Consider the following 21,901-nt stretch of genomic DNA (forward strand, 5'->3'; position numbering starts at 1 on the left):
ATAAATGATTCCTATTTAAAGCTAAATACTTACCTGTAAAATAAATCCTAATATAGCTACAATATAAATTATAATTATATTATAGCTATTTTAGGATTAATATTTATTTTACAGGCAACTTTGTAATTATTTTAACCAGGTACAATAGCTATTAAATAGTTAAGAACTATTTAATAGTTACCTAGTTAAAATAATAACAAATTTACCTGTAAAATAAATCCTAACCTAAGATATAATTAAACCTAACACTACCCTATCAATAAAATAATTAAATAAACTACCTACAATTACCTACAATTAACCTAACACTACACTATCAATAAATTAATTAAACACAATTGCTACAAATAAATAAAATTAAATAAACTATCTAAAGTACAAAAAATAAAAAAGAACTAAGTTACAGAAAATAATAAAATATTTACAAACATAAGAAAAATATTACAACAATTTTAAACTAATTACACCTACTCTAAGCCCCCTAATAAAATAACAAAGCCCCCCAAAATAAAAAATTCCCTACCCTATTCTAAAATACAAATATTACAAGCTCTTTTACCTTACCAGCCCTGAACAGGGCCCTTTGCGGGGCATGCCCCAAGAATTTCAGCTCTTTTGCCTGTAAAAAAAAACATACAATACCCCCCCCCAACATTACAACCCACCACCCACATACCCCTAATCTAACCCAAACCCCCCTTAAATAAACCTAACACTACCCCCCTGATGATCTTCCTACCTTGTCTTCACCATGCCAGGTTCACCGATCCGTCCTGGCTCCAAGATCTTCATCCAACCCAAGCGGGGGCTAGACATCCACTGAAGAAGTCCAGAAGAGGGTCCAAAGTCTTCCTCCTATCCGGCAAGAAGAGGACATCCGGACCGGCAAACATCTTCTCCAAGCGGCATCTTCTATCTTCTTCCATCCGATGACGACCGGCTCCATCTTGAAGACCTCCAGCGCGGATCCATCCTCTTCTTCCGACGACTAGACGACGAATGACGGTTCCTTTAAGGGACGTCATCCAAGATGGCGTCCCTCGAATTCCGATTGGCTGATAGGATTCTATCAGCCAATCGGAATTAAGGTAGGAATTTTCTGATTGGCTGATGGAATCAGCCAATCAGAATATAGTTCAATCCGATTGGCTGATCCAATCAGCCAATCAGATTGAGCTCGCATTCTATTGGCTGATCGGAACAGCCAATAGAATGCGAGCTCAATCTGATTGGCTGATTGGATCAGCCAATCGGATTGAACTATATTCTGATTGGCTGATTCCATCAGCCAATCAGAAAATTCCTACCTTAATTCCGATTGGCTGATAGAATCCTATCAGCCAATCGGAATTCGAGGGACGCCATCTTGGATGACGTCCCTTAAAGGAACCGTCATTCGTCGTCTAGTCGTCGGAAGAAGAGGATGGATCCGCGCTGGAGGTCTTCAAGATGGAGCCGGTCGTCATCGGATGGAAGAAGATAGAAGATGCCGCTTGGAGAAGATGTTTGCCGGTCCGGATGTCCTCTTCTTGCCGGATAGGAGGAAGACTTTGGACCCTCTTCTGGACTTCTTCAGTGGATGTCTAGCCCCCGCTTGGGTTGGATGAAGATCTTGGAGCCAGGACGGATCGGTGAACCTGGCATGGTGAAGACAAGGTAGGAAGATCATCAGGGGGGTAGTGTTAGGTTTATTTAAGGGGGGTTTGGGTTAGATTAGGGGTATGTGGGTGGTGGGTTGTAATGTTGGGGGGGGGTATTGTATGTTTTTTTTTACAGGCAAAAGAGCTGAAATTCTTGGGGCATGCCCCGCAAAGGGCCCTGTTCAGGGCTGGTAAGGTAAAAGAGCTTGTAATATTTGTATTTTAGAATAGGGTAGGGAATTTTTTATTTTGGGGGGCTTTGTTATTTTATTAGGGGGCTTAGAGTAGGTGTAATTAGTTTAAAATTGTTGTAATATTTTTCTTATGTTTGTAAATATTTTATTATTTTCTGTAACTTAGTTCTTTTTTATTTTTTGTACTTTAGATAGTTTATTTAATTTTATTTATTTGTAGCAATTGTGTTTAATTAATTTATTGATAGTGTAGTGTTAGGTTAATTGTAGGTAATTGTAGGTAGTTTATTTAATTATTTTATTGATAGGGTAGTGTTAGGTTTAATTATATCTTAGGTTAGGATTTATTTTACAGGTAAATTTGTAATTATTTTAACTAGGTAACTATTAAATAGTTCTTAACTATTTAATAGCTATTGTACCTGGTTAAAATAATTACAAAGTTGCCTGTAAAATAAATATTAATCCTAAAATAGCTATAATATAATTATAATTTATATTGTAGCTATATTAGGATGTATTTTACAGGTAAGTATTTAGCTTTAAATAGGAATTATTTATTTAATAAGAGTTAATTTATTTCGTTAGATAAAAATTATATTTAACTTAGGGGGGTGTTAGTGTTAGGGTTAGACTTAGCTTTAGGGGTTAATACATTTATTAGAATAGCGGTGAGCTCCGGTCGGCAGATTAGGGGTTAATAATTGAAGGTAGGTGTCGGCGATGTTAGGGAGGGCAGATTAGGGGTTAATACTATTTATGATAGGGTTAGTGAGGCGGATTAGGGGTTAATAACTTTATTATAGTAGCGCTCAGGTCCGCTCGGCAGATTAGGGGTTAATAAGTGTAGGTAGGTGTCGGCGACGTTGTGGGGGGCAGATTAGGGGTTAATAAATATAACATAGGGGTCGGCGATGTTAGGGGTAGCAGATTAGGGGTACATAGGGATAACGTAGGTGGCGGCGATTTGCGGTCGGAAGATTAGGGGTTAATTATTTTAAGTAGCTTGCGGCGACGTTGTGGGGGGCAAGTTAGGGGTTAATAGATATAATACAGGGGTCGGCGGTGTTAGGGGCAGCAGATTAGGGGTACATAAGTATAACGTAGGTGGCGGTCGGCAGATTAGGGGTTAAAAATTTTAATCGAGTGGCGGCGATGTGGGGGGACCTCGGTTTAGGGGTACATAGGTAGTTTATGGGTGTTAGTGTACTTTAGGGTACAGTAGTTAAGAGCTTTATAAACCGGCGTTAGCCAGAAAGCTCTTAACTCCTGCTATTTTCAGGCGGCTGGAATCTTGTCGTTAGAGCTCTAACGCTCACTGCAGAAACGACTCTAAATACCGGCGTTAGGAAGATCCCATTGAAAAGATAGGCTACGCAAATGGCGTAGGGGGATCTGCGGTATGGAAAAGTCGCGGCTGTAAAGTGAGCGTTAGACCCTTTAATCACTGACTCCAAATACCAGCGGGCGCCCAAAACCAGCGTTAGGAGCCTCTAACGCTGGTTTTGACGGCTACCGCCGAACTCTAAATCTAGGCCAAAGGGTTTATTTTACAGGTAAGTATTTAGTTTTAAATAGGAATAATTTATTAAAGTATAGTGTAGTGTTAGGTGTAATTGTAACTTAGGTTAGTTTTTATTTTACAGGTTAATTTCTCTTTATTTTAACTAGGTAGCTATTAAATAGTTATTAACTATTTAATAGCTATTGTACCTAGTTAAAATAAATTGCAATTTGCCTGTAAAATAAAAATAAATCCTAAGATAGCTACAATATAATTATTATTTATATTGTAGCTATATTAGGGTTTATTTTAAAGGTAAGTATTTAGTTTTAAATAGGATTAATTTAGTTAATAATAGTTATAATATTTAGATGTATTTAATTAATATTTAAGTTAGGGGGGGTTTTAGGGTTAGTGTTAGACTTAGGTTTAGGGGTTAATAATTTTATTACAGTGGCGGCGGTGTAGGGGGACAGGATAGGGGTTAATAAATTTATTATAGGTGGCGACGGTGTAGGGGGGGCAGATTAGGGGTTAATACATTTATTATAGGTTGCGGCGGGGTCCGGGAGTGGCGGTTTAGGGGTTAAACTATTTATTTAGTTGCGGCGGGGTCCGGGATACGCAGGATAGGGGTTAATAACTTTATTATAGAGGGCGGCGGTATAGGGGGGCAGGATAGGGGTTACTAGGTATAATGTAGGTGGCGGCGGTGTCCGGGAGCGACAGTTTAGGGGTTAATACATTTATAAGAGTTGCGGCGGGGTCTAGGAGTGGCGGTTTAGGGGTTAATAACTTTATTTAGTTGCGGGGGGCTCCGGGGGCGCCGGTATAGGGGGTAGAACAGTGTAGTTAGTGTGGGTGCTTAGTGACAGCTTGTCAATAAAGCTGTCAAAAAGCCGAAGGGCAGCGAGATCGGATGAGTGATAACTCTCACAGTTCGCTGCTCATCGCCCCGTACTTGGTGCGCGGCTTTTTGACAGATTTTTTGATAACTTAGGCGAAATTTTTCAGGTCCGCGGCAGCGATGGTAGGCGAGCTTAGGCGGGTGTATTGGGCCGGCGAAGGCAGGTAAAGTAGACGGCTTGATAACTAGGCCCCTTGTAATCACATTTAAACTCCCACCCAATAATAAAGGGATTTACTACAGAATGTAATATATTAGTTAAATATGAAGGGATATTTTCTATCATTGGCAACAATGGGATGATACATAGACTTGGGTAAAATTATGCAACAAAATGTTACAATGTTGCTAAATGGTTGATTCATTAGGATTGCCCATGTATTCTAATATGTATGTACATGCATTTTGTATATACTTGTTTTAATTAAGGTAGAAGTATGCTGGAAAGTATGATATTTTTGTAAGGTTTTTCTCCCCACTGTTTGCCAAGTTACACAGCAGGGAATGTGAATTGTAACCCCACATCTTTAGCAAGCTACAAGCTGACTATTAAAGCCAATAGATGGAACCAAATTGCTATCTGACGAAGCCCCAAAGATGCCCCATTGAGAGGAGAGGCGAAACACGTAATCAATCCCGCAATTTACACTTACCTGTGAGCTGTTTGGTGAAGGTGAACCAAGCCCTCCATGCAATGTCTGTGTATCAAATGAGTGAAGTAAATACTCAAAACAGACGCTGGAGATGAGCTGAAATCGCTGCTGTAAAGAATTTTACTTGTAATCAAAGGAAAGACACAGTACAAGCTGCAATTACCAAGGCTGGAAAAGAGGATCCCGTATTAGACCTCTATTGAGGAAAGAGGCTACGGAGTAAACCTATCGAGGAAGCTGGTAATATTATGCTCTGTCTGTGACACACAGGAACTGTCTTTTCATTTCTTTCATCTGGATTGGAGCGTGCAGTTTCACTAAGTGTTCCCTATACCTACTAGCTTCCATTAAAAGCTGCTGTCTATATCTGGTACATTTGCAAGGAGCGTGCCTAGGTACTTATGTGCTCCAACTATACAGTTTATTTTATAGAATGTTTAATGCTTGCATGACATACATAGTATACTATATCTGTCCCAAATTTATTGACACGAAAATAATGGTTTATGTTATGTTATAGGTATTAAATTACAGACGTCTGTTCAGATAACCTTTGTTTTTTCAAGTGTATCCTTTGTCTATGTATCAGCAACACAGTTGCACTCTGATAAAAGAGATTTTCTACTGGGTATCTATAAGCTGTAAATAAAGTATGTTGGTTTTGGTGCAGCCTGTGTCACACTTTGGCTTTTGTCCATTTTTTCATTAGCCCTTTCTTTATATGGGGTATTTTTATAATATTTTGTGACCGCTTGCACACTTACTTCTGGTGTAATGAGTGCCACCATCCCCCACAACTAGTGTGTGTATGTATATATATATATATATATATATATATATATATATGTGTGTGTGTGTGTGTGTGTGTGTGTATATATATTTATTGTGTTGGGTTATATATTGAACATAAACTTAACAATGTTTAAATTTCCTTCTTCAAAAGATTACTGTGGAGCTATGTTCATTGTAGACGACAAGTCTCCAATTGAAGTTACTTTAGATGACACCAAACCTGATGGCTCTGTTCCTGCAATCGTGGGGTAAGGAAATTATTTTTAATAGTAAAGAAAAACATCAATATGTGTGTATATACATACACATTAAATCATTAAATTTAATATTTATGTTCCTTTATGTTCGATCATGGAGGTTTTCTATTGGTCCAAGAGGAAAGCAGATGTTTGCTAGTTTAATCATAGGACAAAAATGAGCTTTTTCAAATTTATAAACTTTTTAAAGAACATTTATCTTGGACCAGTTAAAGTATTACCCTTTGTAGAGTTTGACTTAGACCTTCCTGTACACTAGTTACAGGTTAATGTGACACAATATGGCTTTTTTAAACTCTTTTATCCCCAGATATCTTGTTTATAATGTTCAATAAGAATTGTCAACTCATTTACATGTTAGTATAAATACTGGACAGTTAAGTGAACAGAACACAAAATGTAAAATAACGAGTGTATTATCACTTCACCAGCCAGGAAGTTGCTCTTTAATTGCACTTATCTACAGAGATTGGAGATGTAGAGTTTATATTGAAATTTTCCATTAGTGAGAATTCAAATCCAGAAATTTCAATGAATATTGCAAAATGTACCCGTGCCTGTGCTCCAGTATTCAAACACAAGACCTTTTAACAGAGTCAGCAGTGGCTTGTATGACACAAATAAAGTTTTCACAGATGCAATACACACTAGTTCTCTTTGCAGGCAGGGTGTTTGTATACTGGTGCACGGACCCTCACAGCATATGTGTGTATGCTAATGAAAAACAGAAATAGCTTTCACTAGAAGCATTTTTTTTTAAAGGAAACATTGCAAAAATGATTATTTTTAAAAATGATATGCACCCAGGCTCTTTTCTTTCTATCCATCCAAACTGCCCCAGCATTATTACCCCAGTCTACACCTGTCCCATTGCAAAATACCCTAAACTTCTACACTGTCCCTTTCCCCTCACCACACTTTAACTATGACCACACTGATCCAAATTTCTACAGCACAAATAAACCTAACCACCTATCCCCAGAGCAATACCTTCTAATGGCCGACTAATTCCCTCCACAGCTCTTACAGTGTCTCCACCAATGCAAACCTCACTACATCTTACTTCCCCCTAAGTAAGCCCCCATCTGTCAACTTCCCCTTCCTATTCTATGACCTTTTTCCCTTTACCTGTAGGCGCATGATGAGCCCTTCTCGTCATGCAGAGGGATTGCCGATCAAACGCTTTTTTCGGCGATCCCCCTATCTACAGGCCAATCATTAGTGGCCTAGTGGATGGCACTCCCAGGCTTCATAGGACTGCTGGTAACGTGATGATGTCACAAAGGGGCAGAACCAGGAAGCTTACTGCAAGGGAGCTGAATAGGGGAGGTTCTTCAAACCCCTAGATCTCAGCCCCCGTAGCAGCTACAAACCTCCAAGACCCCTCATTTGAAAGGTAATCATATGCTTGGAGCAGTACCACACAAAACATCTTTTAGAAATAAAGAAGAAAAACACATGGGGATTTGCTTTGGAATGGCTCATTCAATAAAAAAAAATCTGGTATGTGTTGAGACCCCTAATAAAGTTTATTTTCTAATAGACAAGTCCCTCTCTCAAAAACAGATAGGAATTTTGGCTGTAACAGTAAACACCTTGCAAGAAAATAAAGTGATTGTTTTTCTGAACTGAATAATTGGGGATCTCTTATCTCAAAAGCCCGCAATGGCCACAATTTCAGGTGTGGCTACCCATGATGACAATTTAGTAAGGTGATCACAGTAACACTTCAGTATTATTTACTAAAATCTAAGAAACAAATATAATTTTTTTTAGAGTATCTGCCTCAGCTATCTCATATGCCATGAATTATAAATGTAATAATGGTATATTGTGAATCTGCTGAGCATGCTGGAAGAAAATATATATAATTTGTGTGGGTCACTCACTGAAATTTGACATACAATAGGGTTTAAATATAGGTAGCAAATAGCTCAAAATTGGCTCAGTACTGGGGTGATAAAAGGCTTAGCAGTAAAAAGGTTAAAAAAAAAAAACAATTTCTTGCTATTCCTGAAATATATTTGCTATTCAGACTCTCCTTCCAAGCGCAAAAGATTCTTCTTCAGTGAGTTCCTCCTCTAATTACATAACTGTATGCATTTTTTTAAATGAAGCAAACCACTTTAGATTTTTTAATTTTGTTTATACATAGTTGCCTTGCATTTCACATTTCCTTGTATTTTTTGTTTCCTTTAGATTTATTATGGCCCGAAAATCATCTGTTTTAACACATCTAAGCAAGGAAGAGAGGTGAGAGGTGTTTTAATGTTAAAATATCCTTATGTAGTCCCCAGGCTAACGTATACCCAGGAAGGTATATGGAAAAAGAGTCTGAAGTTAAGGCATAATCATTAACATGCATTAACAGTGTCAGCTTTCAATGTAATTCACAAAAAAATGTGTTTTAAAAATAAATAAAAGTAGGACAAAGAACAGGTATTCTGACCTCTGGTCAGAGTCAAAGGCATCTATTTATCAAGCCGTCAACCGCAAATACGCTGGAATTCCGCAGCGTATTTGTGGCAAGCCTGATTCCCCTTATTTATCAAACCCTGCAGACCGGCAAAAGTAGAATTTTGTGATTTAACATACGATCCGCCGGACTCAGTCCGACACAGATCGATGCTTACGTCACTACAGATGGTCCGAATGCAAATTCGGTAAAATCTGACTACTTTTGCTAGTTATCATAATCCTACCAGGTACGCTCGGCACTATTCCGGCTGGAGGCGGCGGATACCATGGGAATCAATGGGAGTCTGAAAGCAGCGAAAGCTCATGTTTGCTGCTGCCCAATATCCCATTGATTCCTATAGGAACGTTTACACCTAACACCCCAACATGTACCCCGAGTCTAAACACCCCTAATCTGCCCCCCCTACACCACCGCCACCTACATTATACTTATTAACCCCTAATCTGCCGCACCGACACGGCCACCACCAACCTTATACTTATTAACCCCTAATCTGAACCCCCTACACTGCCGCCACCTACAATATAGTTATTAACTACTAAACTGCCACTCCCGGAGCCCACCGCAACTACATAAAGTGTTTAACCGATAAACCGCCGCTCCCGGAGTCCACAGCAACTAAAGAAAGTGTTTAACCCCTAAACCGCTGCTCCTGGAGCCCACCACAACTAAATAAAGTGTTTAGCCCTTAATCTGCTGCTCCCGGAGCCCACCGCCACCTACATTATACTTATTAACCCCTAATCTGCCCCCCTACACCGCCGCCACCTACCTACATTTATTAACCCCTAATCTGCCGCCCCCAACGTCGTCGCCACTATATTAAATTTATTAACCCCTAAACCTAAGTCTAACCCTAACACCCCCTAACTTAAATATAATTTAAATAAATATAAATAAATATTCCTATCATTAAATAAAGTATTCCTATTTAAAACTAAATACTTACCTATAAAATAAACCCTAAGATATCTACAATATAACTAATAGTTACATTGTAACTAGTTTAGGGTTTATTTTTATTTTACAGGCAAGTTTGTATTTATTTTAACTAGGTAAAATAGTTATTAAATAGTTATTAACTATTTAATAAACTTCATAGTTAAAATAAATACAAATATACCTGTAAAATAAAACCTAACCTAAATTACACTATAATTAAATAAATTCCCTAAACTAAATACAATTAAATACAATTAACTAAAATTATCTAAAGTACAGAAAACTCCCACTAAATTACAGAAAATAATAAACAAATTACAAGATTTTTAAAGTAATTACACCTAATCTAATCCCCCTTACAAAATAAAAAAGCCCCCCCAAAATAAAAAAGCCCTACCCTACACTAAATTACAAATAGCCCTTAAAAGGGCCTTTTGCGGGGCATTGCCCCAAAGTAATCAGCCCTTTTACCTGTAAAAAAAAATTACAAACCCCCCCAACATTAAAACCCACCACCCGCACAACCAACCCTACTCTAAAACCCACCCAATACCCCCTTAAAAAAACCTAACACTAACCCCTTGAAGATCACCCTACCGCGAGACATCTTCACCCAACCGGGCCGAAGTCCTCAACGAAGCCGGCAGAAGTGGTCCTCCAGACGGGCAGAAGTGGTCTTCAAAACAGGCAAAAGTCTTCATCCAGACGGCATCTTCTATCTTCATCCATGTGGCACGGAGCGGGTCCATCTTCGGCCTGGTTGGGTGAAGACTTCTCATGGTAGGGTGATCTTCAAGGGGTTAGTGTTAGGTTTTTTAAAGGGGGTATTGGGTGGGTTTTAGAGTAGGGTTGGTTGTGTGGGTGGTGGGTTTTAATGTTGGGGGGGTTTGTAATTTTTTTTTACAGGTAAAAGGGCTGATTACTTTGGGAAACTGCTCCACAAAAGTCCCTTTTAAGGGCTATTTGTAATTTAGTGTAGGGTAGGGCGTTTTTTTATTTTGTTAGGGGGATTAGATTAGGTGTAATTAGTTTAAAAATCTTGTAATTTGTTTATTATTTTCTGTAATTTAGTGGGGGGGGTTTGTACTTTAGATCATTTTAGTTAATTGTATTTAATTGTATTTAGTTTAGGGAATTTATTTAATTATAGTGTAGTGTTAGGTGTAATTGCAACTTAGGTTAGGTTTTATTTTACAGGTATATTTGTATTTATTTTAACTAGGAATTTATTAAATAGTTAATAACTATTTAATAACTATTCTACCTAGTTAAAATAAATACAAAGTTGCCTGTAAAATAAAAATAAATCCTAAACTGGCTACAATGTAACTATTAGTTATATTGTAGCTATCATACGGCTAGATTTAGAGTTTGGCGTTAGCCATCAAAACCAGCGTTAGAGGCTCCTAACGCTGGTTTTGGGCTACCGCTGGTATTTAGAGTCTTGTAGGTAAGGGTCTAACGCTCACTTTGCAGCCGCGACTTTTCCATACCGCAGATCCCCCTACGCCATTTGCGTATCCTATCTTTTCAATGGGATCTTTCTAACGCCAGTATTTAGAGTCTTGACTGAAGTGAGCGTTAGAAATCTAACGACCAAACTCCAGCCGCAGAAAAAAGTCAGGAGTTAAGAGCTTTCTGGGCTAACGCCGGTTCATAAAGCTCTTAACTACTGTGCTCTAAAGTACACTAACACCCATAAACTACCTATGTACCCCTAAACCAAGGTCCCCCCACATAGCCGCCACTCTAATAAATTGTTTTAACCCCTAATCTGCCGACCGCACACCGCTGCCACCTACGTTATCCCTATGTACCCCTAATCTGCTGCCCTTAACACCGCCGACCCCTATATTATATTTATTAACCCCTAATCTGCCGCCCCCAATGTCGCTGCTACCTTACCTACAATTATTCACCCCTAATCTGCCGACCGGACCTCACCGCTACTATAATAAAGTTATTAACCCCTAATCCGCCTCACTCCCGCCTCAATAACCCTATAATAAATAGTATTAACCCCTAATCTGCCCTCCCTAACATCGCCGACACCTAACTTCAAGTATTAACCCCTAATCTGCCGACCGGACCTCACCGCTACTATAATAAATGTATTAACCCCTAAAGCTAAGTCTAACCCTAACACTAATATAATTTAAATCTAATGAAATAAATTAACTCTTATTAAATAAATTATTCCTATTTAAAGCTAAATACTTACCTGTAAAATAAACCCTAATATAGCTACAATATAACGAATAATTATATTGTAGCTATTTTAGGATTTATATTTATTTTACAGGCAACTTTGTATTTATTTTAACCAGGTACAATAGCTATTAAATAGTTAATAACTATTTAATAGCTACCTAGTTAAAATAATTAACAAATTACCTGTAAAATAAATCCTAACCTAAGTTACAATTAAACCTAACACTACACTATCAATAAATTAATTAAATAAAATACCTACAATTAAATCTAACACTACACTATCAATAAATTAATTACATGAAATACCTACAAATAAATACAAATAAATAAACTAACTAAAGTACAAAAAATAAAAAAAGCTAAGCTACAAAAAATAAAAAAAATAATTACAAACATAATAAAAATATTACAACAATTTTAAGCTAATTACACCTACTCTAAGCCCCGTAATAAAATAACAAAGCCCCCCAAAATAAAAAATGCCCTACCCTATTCTAAAATTAAAATAGAAAAGCTCTTTTACCTTACCAGCCCTTAAAAGGGCCTTATGCGGGGCATGCCCCAAAGAATTCAGCTCTTTTGCCTGTAAAAATAAACACAATACCCCCCCCCCCAACATTACAACCCACCACCCACATACCCCTAATCTAACCCAACCCCCCTTACACTAAACACTAAGCCCCTGAAGATCTTCCTACCTTATCTTCACCACACCGGGTATCACCGATCTGTCCAGGCTCCGAAATCTTCATCCAAGCCCAATCGGGGGCTGGAGATCCATCATCCGGCTAAAGTCTTCTATCAAGCGGCAAGAAGAAGTCCAGAAGAGGCTCCAAAGTCTTCATCCTATCCGGGCAGAAGAGGAGATCCGGACCGGCAACCATCTCATCCAAGCGGCATCTTCTATCTTCATCCGATGACGAGCGGCTCCATCTTCAAGACTTCCGGCGCGGATCCATCTTCTTCTTCCGACGTCCTAAGTCCGAATGAAGGTTCCTTTAAATGACGTCATCCAAGATGGCGTCCCTCGAATTCCGATTGGCTGATAGGATTCTATCAGCCAATCGGAATTAAGGTAGGGAAAATCTGATTGGCTGATTGAATCAGCCAATCAGATTGAGCTTGCATTCTATTGGCTGTTCCGATCAGCCAATAGAATGCGAGCTCAATCTGATTGGTTGATTGGATCAGCCACTCGGATTGAACTTGAATCTGATTGGCTGATTCCATCAGCCAATCAGATTTTTCCTACCTTAATTCCGATTGGCTGATAGATAATCCTATCAGCCAATCGGAATTCGAGGGACGCCATCTTGGATGACGTCATTTAAAGGAACCTTCATTCGGACTTAGGACGTCAGAAGAAGAGGATGGATCCGCGCTGGAGGTCTTGAAGATGGAGCCGCTCATCATCGGATGAAGATAGAAGATGCCGCTTGGATGAAGATGGTTGCCGGTCCGGATCTCCTCTTCGGATAGGATGAAGACTTTGGAGCCTCTTCTGGACTTCTTCTTGCCGCTTGATAGATGACTTCAGCCGGATGATGGATCTCCAGCCCCCGCTTGGGCTTGGATGAAGATTTCGGAGCAAAAGAGCTGAATTCTTTGGGGCCTGCCCCGCAAAAGGCCCTTTTAAGGGCTGGTAAGGTAAAAGAGCTTTTCTATTTTCATTTTAGAATTGGGTAGGGCATTTTTTAATTTTGGGGGGCTTTGTTATTTTATTAGGGGGCTTAGAGTAGGTGTAATTAGCTTAAAATTGTTGTAATATTTTTATTATGTTTGTAATTAATTTTTTTATTTTTTGTAACTTAGCTTTTTTTATTTTTTGTACTTTAGTTAGTTTATTTAATTGTATTTATTTGTAGGTATTTCATGTAATTAATTTATTGATAGTGTAGTGTTAGATTTAATTGTAGGTATTTTATTTAATTAATTTATTGATAGTGTAGTGTTAGGTTTAATTGTAACTTAGGTTAGGATTTATTTTACAGGTAATTTTGTAATTATTTTACCTAGGTAGCTATTTAATAGTTATTAACTATTTAATAGCTATTGTACCTGGTTAAAATAATTACAAAGTTGCCTGTAAAATAAATATTAGTCCTAAAATAGCAACAATATAATTATAATTTATATTGTAGCTATATTAGGGTTTATTTTACAGGTAAGTATTTAGCTTTAAATAGGAATAATTTATTTAATAAGAGTATTATTATATTTAATTTAGGGGGGTGTTAGTGTTAGGGTTAGATTTAGCTTTAGGGGTTAATACATTTATTAGAGTAGTGGTGAGGTCCGGTCGGCAGATTAGGGGTTAATACTTGAAGTTATGTGTCAGCGATGTTAGGGAGGGCAGATTAGGGATTAATACTATTTATTATAGGGTTAGTGAGGCGGATTAGGGGATAATACATTTATTATAGTAGCGGTGAGGTCCGGTCGGCAGATTAGGGGTTAATTATTGTAGGTAGCTGGCGGCGACATTGGGGGCTGCAGATTAGGGGTTAATAAATATAATATAGGGGTCAGCGGTGTTATGGGCAGCAGATTAGGGGTACATAGGGATAATGTAGGTTGCGGCGGTGTACGGAGCAGCAGATTAGGGGTACATAGGGATAATGTAGGTTGCGGCGGTGTACAGAGCGGCAGATTAGGGTTAATAATAAAATGCATTGGTCAGCGATAGCGGGGCCGGCAGATTAGGGGTTAATAAGTGTAAGGTTAGGGGTGTTTAGACTCGGGGTTCATGTTAGGGTGTTAGGTGCAGATTTAGGAAGTGTTTCCCCATAGAAAACAATGGGGCTGCATTAGGAGCTGAACGCTGCTTTTTTGCAGGTGTTAGGTTTTTTTCAGCTCAAACTGCCCCATTGTTTTCTATGGGGGAATCGTGCACGAGCATGTTTTTGAAGCTGGCCGCGTCCGTAAGCACCGCTGGTATTGAGAGTTGCAGTGGCGGTAAATATGCTCTATGCTCCCTTTTTGGAGCCTAACGCAGCCCTTCTGTGAACTCTAAATACCAGCGGTATTTAAAAGGTGCGGGGAAAAAAAGCATGCGTTAGCTATGCGGGTCGTTACCGACAAAACTCTAAATCTAGCCGATAGGGTTTATTTTATAGGTAAGTATTTAGTTTTAAATAGGAATAATTTATTTAATGATAGGAATATTTATTTATATTTATTTAAAGTTAGGGGGTGTTAGAATTATGGTTAGACTTAGGTTTAGGGGTTCATAAATTTAATATAGTGGAGGCGGCAGATTAGGGGTTAATAAATGTAGGTAGGTGGTGGCGGTGTAGGGGGCAACAGATTAGGGGTTAATAAGTATAAGGTAGGTGGCGGCGGTGTAGGGGGCGGCAGATTAGGGGTTAATAAGTATAATGTAGGTGGCGGTGGTTTAGGGGATGGCAGATTAGGGGTTAATAAGTATAATGTAGGTGGCGTCGGTGTAGGGATGACAGATTAGGGGTTAATAAATATAATGTAGGTGGCGACGGTGTAGGGATGACAGATTAGGGGTTAATAAATATAATGTAGGTGGCGGCGGTGTAGGGGGAACAGATTAGGGGTTAATAAGTATAATGTATTTTCGCTTGTACAATGATTGCCCATATTTTTAAGGGGCATGATACCTGTCTTTCAAGGAGTGCCTTGTCCCTGTAAGTGGTGTTAGGGTAGAGCTAGGGGCTTTCAAAGTCATCCCAGCAACAGCTTTGCTAACAAGGAAACCTCTGCATCTTGCTTCCCCTGACATCACCATGCACTTGAGGATGTTCGAGCTGGAACAAGTGATGCAGAATTAGTCTTCTTTCCCACAGATTCTCACCTAAAGAAGGGCACCTTCAGGAGGATGACAGGTTGTTGTCCCCTGTAGATGTTGGCACAGAAGAAGACAACACACGCTGTTCTCCTTAACTCAAGTGGTTAAATATTTGTGTTAAAGAATAATTCTTAAACTCTGCTTTCATTATTTATTGTGCTTTTCCTGGTGGCACCTCATTCAACTTTTCATTTAGGCCATATTACCTAAGCAGAGCCATGCTCTTGTGTACTACACCATCTAGTCTATTTCTGTCCATTCTTAACATTGGAAATATATATTACGTATTATTTAATGTAACTGCATCTTACAATCTTTACAGTTGTGAATATGAAATATCCATGTTCTGAGAACAACTGTAGTTTAATGTGAGAATGAACCCCCTACTTAAAGTTATTATTTTGAACCTGGCAAATAACAACCCCAATTTCGAAAAAAGTTGGGACACTATAAAAAATGCAAAAAACAAAAACAAACAAAAAGAGTAATTTAAAAATCCAATTCTCCCTGTACTATATTGAAAACACATTCTTAACACATTATTTGATGTTTTACTTTGTGAATTTAATGTATTTTTGAAAATATAAACTCATTTCAAATCTGATGACTGCAACCCGTTCCAAAAAAGTTGGGAGAGGGGCAATTTAGGACTAATACCTATGTGACAAGTTGAAATAAGAAAGTGATGTGAAACAGGTGAGGCAATCATGTAATCATATATAAGGAGCCTCCAAAAAAGGCCTAGTCCTTCAAGAGCAAGGATGGGTGAAGACTCGCCAATCTGCCAAAAGATGCGCTGGCAAATAATCCAACACTTTAAGAACAACATTCCCCAAAGACAAATCAGTAGGATTTTGGGAATTTCACCTTCTACAGTGCACAATATAATTAAAAGATTCAAAGAATCCGGTCAAATCTCTGTGCATAAAAGGGCAAGGCTGAAAACAGCTTCTAAATGCATGTGATCTCCAATCCCTCAGACGTCACTGTCTCAAAAACCGTCATGAGTCTGTAATGTATATCCTTACATGGGTTCTGGAATACTTTGGTAAACCTTTGTCAGTCAACACCATTCCCCACTGCATCCACAGATGCAAGTTAAGACTTTATTATACAAAGCAGAAGCCATACATCAACACTGTTCAGAAGCGCCACTGACTTCTCTGGGCTTGGTCTCATCTGAGAATCGTGTTTTGTGGTCTGACCAGTCAACATTGCAAATATTTTTTGAAAAAAATAACCCTTGTGTTCTCCAGGCCAAATTGGAAAAGGACCATCCAAGCTGCTATCACCGTCAGGTCCAAAAGCCAGTGTCTGTTATGGTATGGGGGTGTGCCAGTGCCCATGGCATGGGTAACTTGCACATCTGTGAGGGCACCATTAATGCACTAATTTTAAAACAGTAGTGTGGGTGAAGCGCTGAATCTAATCTCCAAAGCCTCACTGTAAAACTATCCCCTTCCTGGATAGTAACAATTTAAATAACAGATTTATAAATAGTGGGCGCTTAAAGCAGGAGATTCAGTAGATATGCAAAACAATTATAATTCCCTCTGTAGAGAATAGATCAGACTTTGGGGAATAATATCCAATCTACTACCGTTATAGTTATATTAAAATATTTAGTTAATAAACAAATCTGATATGTTAAAAAAAAATTTATTTGATGAACAATTCCAAAATGATAGTTAATATTCAAGATTAAGACAATAATTAATATTCAATATCTAAAACAATACACATTCACTCCCAACTATAGTTGCTCTTTCAGCCGTTCACACACTCCCTAAAACAATTACAGTCTAGATGGTTATATAAAAACAAAATGCAAGCTTGAATTAGTATCAAAACCAGAAGGTGCAATATATTTCCAAAAAGGAAAAAGGTAATATTGTCTGTTCCTGATAAAAGATTTTATGATAAAAGTTTGTGCACTTTTTCTGCTACTAGTCTATTTGATAGACAAAGACTGGAGGATAATCCTTTCACCGCGTACTGTGTAAGTACTGAAGAGCGGTAACAGAACCAGGACTAGAGGTCTTCCTACACCTCGTAATAGACTAGTGAATGTGTATTGTTTTAGATATTGAATATTAATTATTGTCTTAATCTTGAATATTAACTATCATTTTGGAATTGTTCATCAAATAAATTTTTTTTTAACATATCAGATTTGTTTATTAACTAAATATTTTAATATAACTATAACGGTAGTAGATTGGATATTATTCCCCAAAGTCTGATCTATTCTCTACAGAGGGAATTATAATTGTTTTGCATATCTACTGAATCTCCTGCTTTAAGCGCCCACTATTTATAAATCTGGCACCATTAATGCAGAAAGATATGTATACATTTTGGAGCAACATATACTGCCATCCAGACGTCCTCTTTTAAAAAAGCGTACCTGCATTTTCCAGCAGGACAACACCAAACCACATTGTGCCCAGATAAGAAGTGCATGATAGAGTAAGCAGAGAGTGCGGGAGCTAGCATGGCCTGCCTGCAGTACTGATCTGTCTCAGAATTAGAATCTGTGGCGCATTATGAAGCACAAAATAAGGCAACGAAGGCCCTGTACAGTTGTGCAGCTGAAGACATGCATAATGGATGAATGGGGGGAAATTCCGCTTGATAAACTTAACCACCTGGTGTGCTGTTACACAGTGGTAAACAATCGACTGTCCCAACTTTTTTGGAGAGTGTTTCAATCATCAGATATAACATATTATAATAACATATTATATTATGTTAATAATGTGTTTTCAATATAGTACAGCGTAAATTGAATTTTCCAGTTTTTTGCATTTTCCATAATGTCCCAATTTTTTCGGAATTGGGGTTGTAATAAAAAGATTTATTGGAACTTTTTTTTTCATATTCTTCCCTTGCAATGGATTCAATACATAGACTAATTGTGTTTCTTCACAATCCGTTTCCTCCGTCAGCAAATACATTCTTCCCTTGCAATGGATGCAATACATAGACTAATTGTGAAACTTCTTCACAATCCCTTTCCTCCGTCAGCAAATAATATGTGTTGATCTGGCAACACAAGCTGTAGAGGGGCAGTCAGTGATTGGCTGATATATTTGTATTTTTTTTTTTGTGGACATAATTCGTAGCATCTGGTAAACATGCAAAAATACCTGCATGTTTAAAGTCCCAACTCCAGTCCTAAACACCCACTAATAGGTCTGATTAAGATTACTTTGGAAGAGTACAGGTTAAATAAACACAGTTATTTGATCATTTTGACCTTTTAATCTGGATGTAAAAGTTGATGCACAGTGTATCATTAATGTAATTTCTGGCAGGTAATCTTTATTCAGAATTCTAAATTATTATCATCCAGTCGATGGCATCCCAAAGGTTCTATTTCCTTTTGTCTGCTGAAGTAGGAGTCACTTTGTTATAACCAGCTAATCTACTGAGACTACACACCTCTGGCTTGTTTGTGGTACAGGCTTCTTCCCTAAATAGTTATTGCATAGTTTGGAGCTGTGTTTTAAGTCATTTTCCTGTTGTAGGAGAAAATTGGCTCCAATCAAGCATCATCCACAGGGTATGGCATGGCTTTGCAAAATGGAGTTATAGTCTTCCTTTTTCAAGGTCCCTTTTAACCTGCATTAATCTCCCTCCTTACCACCACCAAAATCCCAAGACCATCACATTGCCTCCACCATGCTTGACAGATGGCATCAAACACTGGGTCTCACAAATGTTCTTCTTTGTGATCCGAACACCTCAAACTTAGATTTGTCTGTCCATAACACTCTTTTCCAAATTTCCTCTGTCCAGTGTCGGTGTTCTTTTGCTCCTAATCTTTTCTTTTTATTGGCCAGTCGGAGATATGGCTTTTTCTTTGCAACTCTGCCTAGAAGGCCGGCATCCCAGAGTCACCTCTTCACTGTTGACGTTGAGACTGGTGTTTTGCAGGTACTATTTAATGAAAAAACCTGTTGAGGACCTGCGAGGCATCTGTTTCTCAAAGTAAACACTCTAATGTATTTGTTCTGTTGCTCAGTTGTGCACCTGGGCCTCCCACTCTTCTTTCTATTCTGGTTCAGTTAGCATTGTTCTGTAAAGAGAGTAGTACACAGCATTGTACAAGAACTTCAATTTCTTGGCAAATTTTCACATGGAATAGCCTTCATTTTTCAGAACAAGAATATACTGACCAGTTTCAGAAGAAAGTTCTTTGTTTCTGTCCATCTTGAGCCTGTAATCGAACGCCCAATTGCTGATGCTCCAGATACTCAACTTGTCTAATGAAGGCCAGTTTTATTGCTTCTTTAATCAGCATAACAGTTTTCAGCTGTGCTAACATAATTGCAAAAGTTTTTTTAATGATCAATTAGTATTTTTTAAATGATAAACTTGAATATCAAACACAACGTGCTATTGGAACACAAAACAGATGGTTGCTGATAATGGGGCTCTGTACACCTATGTAGATATTCCATTAAAATCAGCCATTTCCAGCTACAATGATCATTTACAACATTAACAATGTCTACACTTTATTTCTGATCAATTTGATGTTGTTTTAACGGACAAAAGAATTTTATTTCGAAAAAAAGGATATTTGCGTTTTTTATCGGCTAGATTTGGAGTTTTGTCGGTAACGACCCGAAAAACTAACGCCGGCTTTTTTCTGGCCGCACCATAAAAATAACTCTGGTATTGAGAGTCCACAAAAAGGCTGCGTTAGGCTCCAAAAAAGGAGCGTAGAGCATTTTTAACGCAGCTTCAACTCTCGATACCAGAGTTGCTTACGCAAGCGGCCAGCCTCAAAAACGTGCTCGTGCACGATTCCCCCATAGGAAACAATGGGGCTGTTTGAGCTGAAAAAAAAACTAACACCTGCAAAAAAGCAGCGTTCAGCTCTTAACGCAGCCCCATTGTTTGCTATGGGGAAACACTTCTACGTCTGCACCTAACACCCTAACATGTACCCCGAGTCTAAACACCCCTAGCCTTACACTTATTAACCCCTAATCTGCCGCCCCAGCTATCGCTGACCCCTGCATATTATTATTAACCCCTAATCTGCCGCTCCGTAAACCGCCGCTACTTACATTATCCCTATGTACCCCTAATCTGCTGTCCTAACATCGCTGACCCCTATATTATATTTATTAACCCCTAATCTGCCCCCCCACAACGTCGCCTCTACCTGCCTACACTTATTAACCCCTAATCTGCCCTCCCTAACATCGCCGACACCTAACTTCAATTATTAACCCCTAATCTGCCGACCCAATCTCGCCGCTATTCTAATAAATGTATTAACCCCTAAAGCTAAGTCTAACCCTAACACTAACACCCCCCTAAATTAAATATAATTTAAATCTAAAGAAATTAATTATTTCTTATTAAATAAATTATTCCTATTTAAAGCTAAATGCTTACCTGTAAAATAAATCCTAATATAGCTACAATATAAATTATAATTATATTATAGCTATTTTAGGATTAATATTTATTTTACAGGTAACTTTGTATTTATTTTAACCAGGTACAATAGCTATTAAATAGTTAAGAACTATTTAATAGCTAAAATAGTTAAAATAATTACAAATTTACCTGTAAAAGAAATCCTAACCTAAGTTACAGTTAAACCTAACACTATGCTATCAATAAATTAATTAAATAAACTAGCTACAATTACCTACAATTAACCTAACACTACACTATCAATAAATTAATTAAATACAATTCCTACAAATAAATACAATTAAATAAACTTGCTAAAGTACAAAAAATAAAAAAGAACTAAGTTACAAAAAATAAAAAAATATTTACAAACATAAGAAAAATATTACAACAATTTTAAACTAATTACACCTACTCTAAGCCCCCTAATAAAATAACAAAGCCCCCCAAAATAAAAAAATGCCCTACCCTATTCTAAATAACTAAAGTTCAAAGCTCTTTTACCTTACCAGCCCTGAACAGGGCCCTTTGCGGGGCATGCCCCAAGAAATTCAGCTCTTTTGCCTGTAAAAGAAAAAATACAATACCCAAGCCCCCCAACATTACAACCCACCACCCACATACCCCTAATCTAACCCAAACCCCCCTTAAATAAACCTAACACTAAGCCCCTGAAGATCTTCCTACCTTATCTTCACCTCACCGGGTTCAACGATCTGTCCAGAAGAGCTCCTTCGATGTCCTGATCCAAGCCCAAGCGGGGGGCTGAAGAGGTCCATGATCCGGATGAAGTCTTCATCCAAGCGGGAGCTGAAGAGGTCCATTATCCGGATGAAGTCTTCTATCAACGGCATCTTCAATCTTCTTTCTTCCGGATCCATCTTGCAGACCTCCGACGCGGAACATCCTGCTGGCCCGACAGACTAACGACGAATGACGGTTCCTTTAAGGGACGTCATCCAAGATGGCGTCCCTCGAATTCCGATTGGCTGATAGGATTCTATCAGCCAATCAGATTGAACTCGCAATCTATTGGCTGTTCCGATCAGCCAATAGAATGCGA

At 38.3% G+C, this 21,901-nt stretch overlaps 1 protein-coding gene across 1 annotated transcript in view; it reads left to right on the plus strand.

Moving 5' to 3' along the window:
• The window catches only part of LOC128653287 (amine oxidase [flavin-containing] A-like), a 412,656-nt gene that overhangs the window by 288,978 nt on the left and 101,777 nt on the right, over nucleotides 1–21,901 (plus strand). The window contains exons 9-10 of the mRNA XM_053706492.1: nucleotides 5,842–5,938; nucleotides 8,147–8,200. Of these exons, the coding sequence (XP_053562467.1) occupies nucleotides 5,842–5,938; nucleotides 8,147–8,200 (151 nt within the window). The remainder of the gene's footprint in view (nucleotides 1–5,841; nucleotides 5,939–8,146; nucleotides 8,201–21,901) is intronic.

The sequence above is a fragment of the Bombina bombina genome, chromosome 3 (assembly GCF_027579735.1).
Source record: "Bombina bombina isolate aBomBom1 chromosome 3, aBomBom1.pri, whole genome shotgun sequence".
Taxonomy (NCBI): Eukaryota; Metazoa; Chordata; class Amphibia; order Anura; family Bombinatoridae; genus Bombina; species Bombina bombina.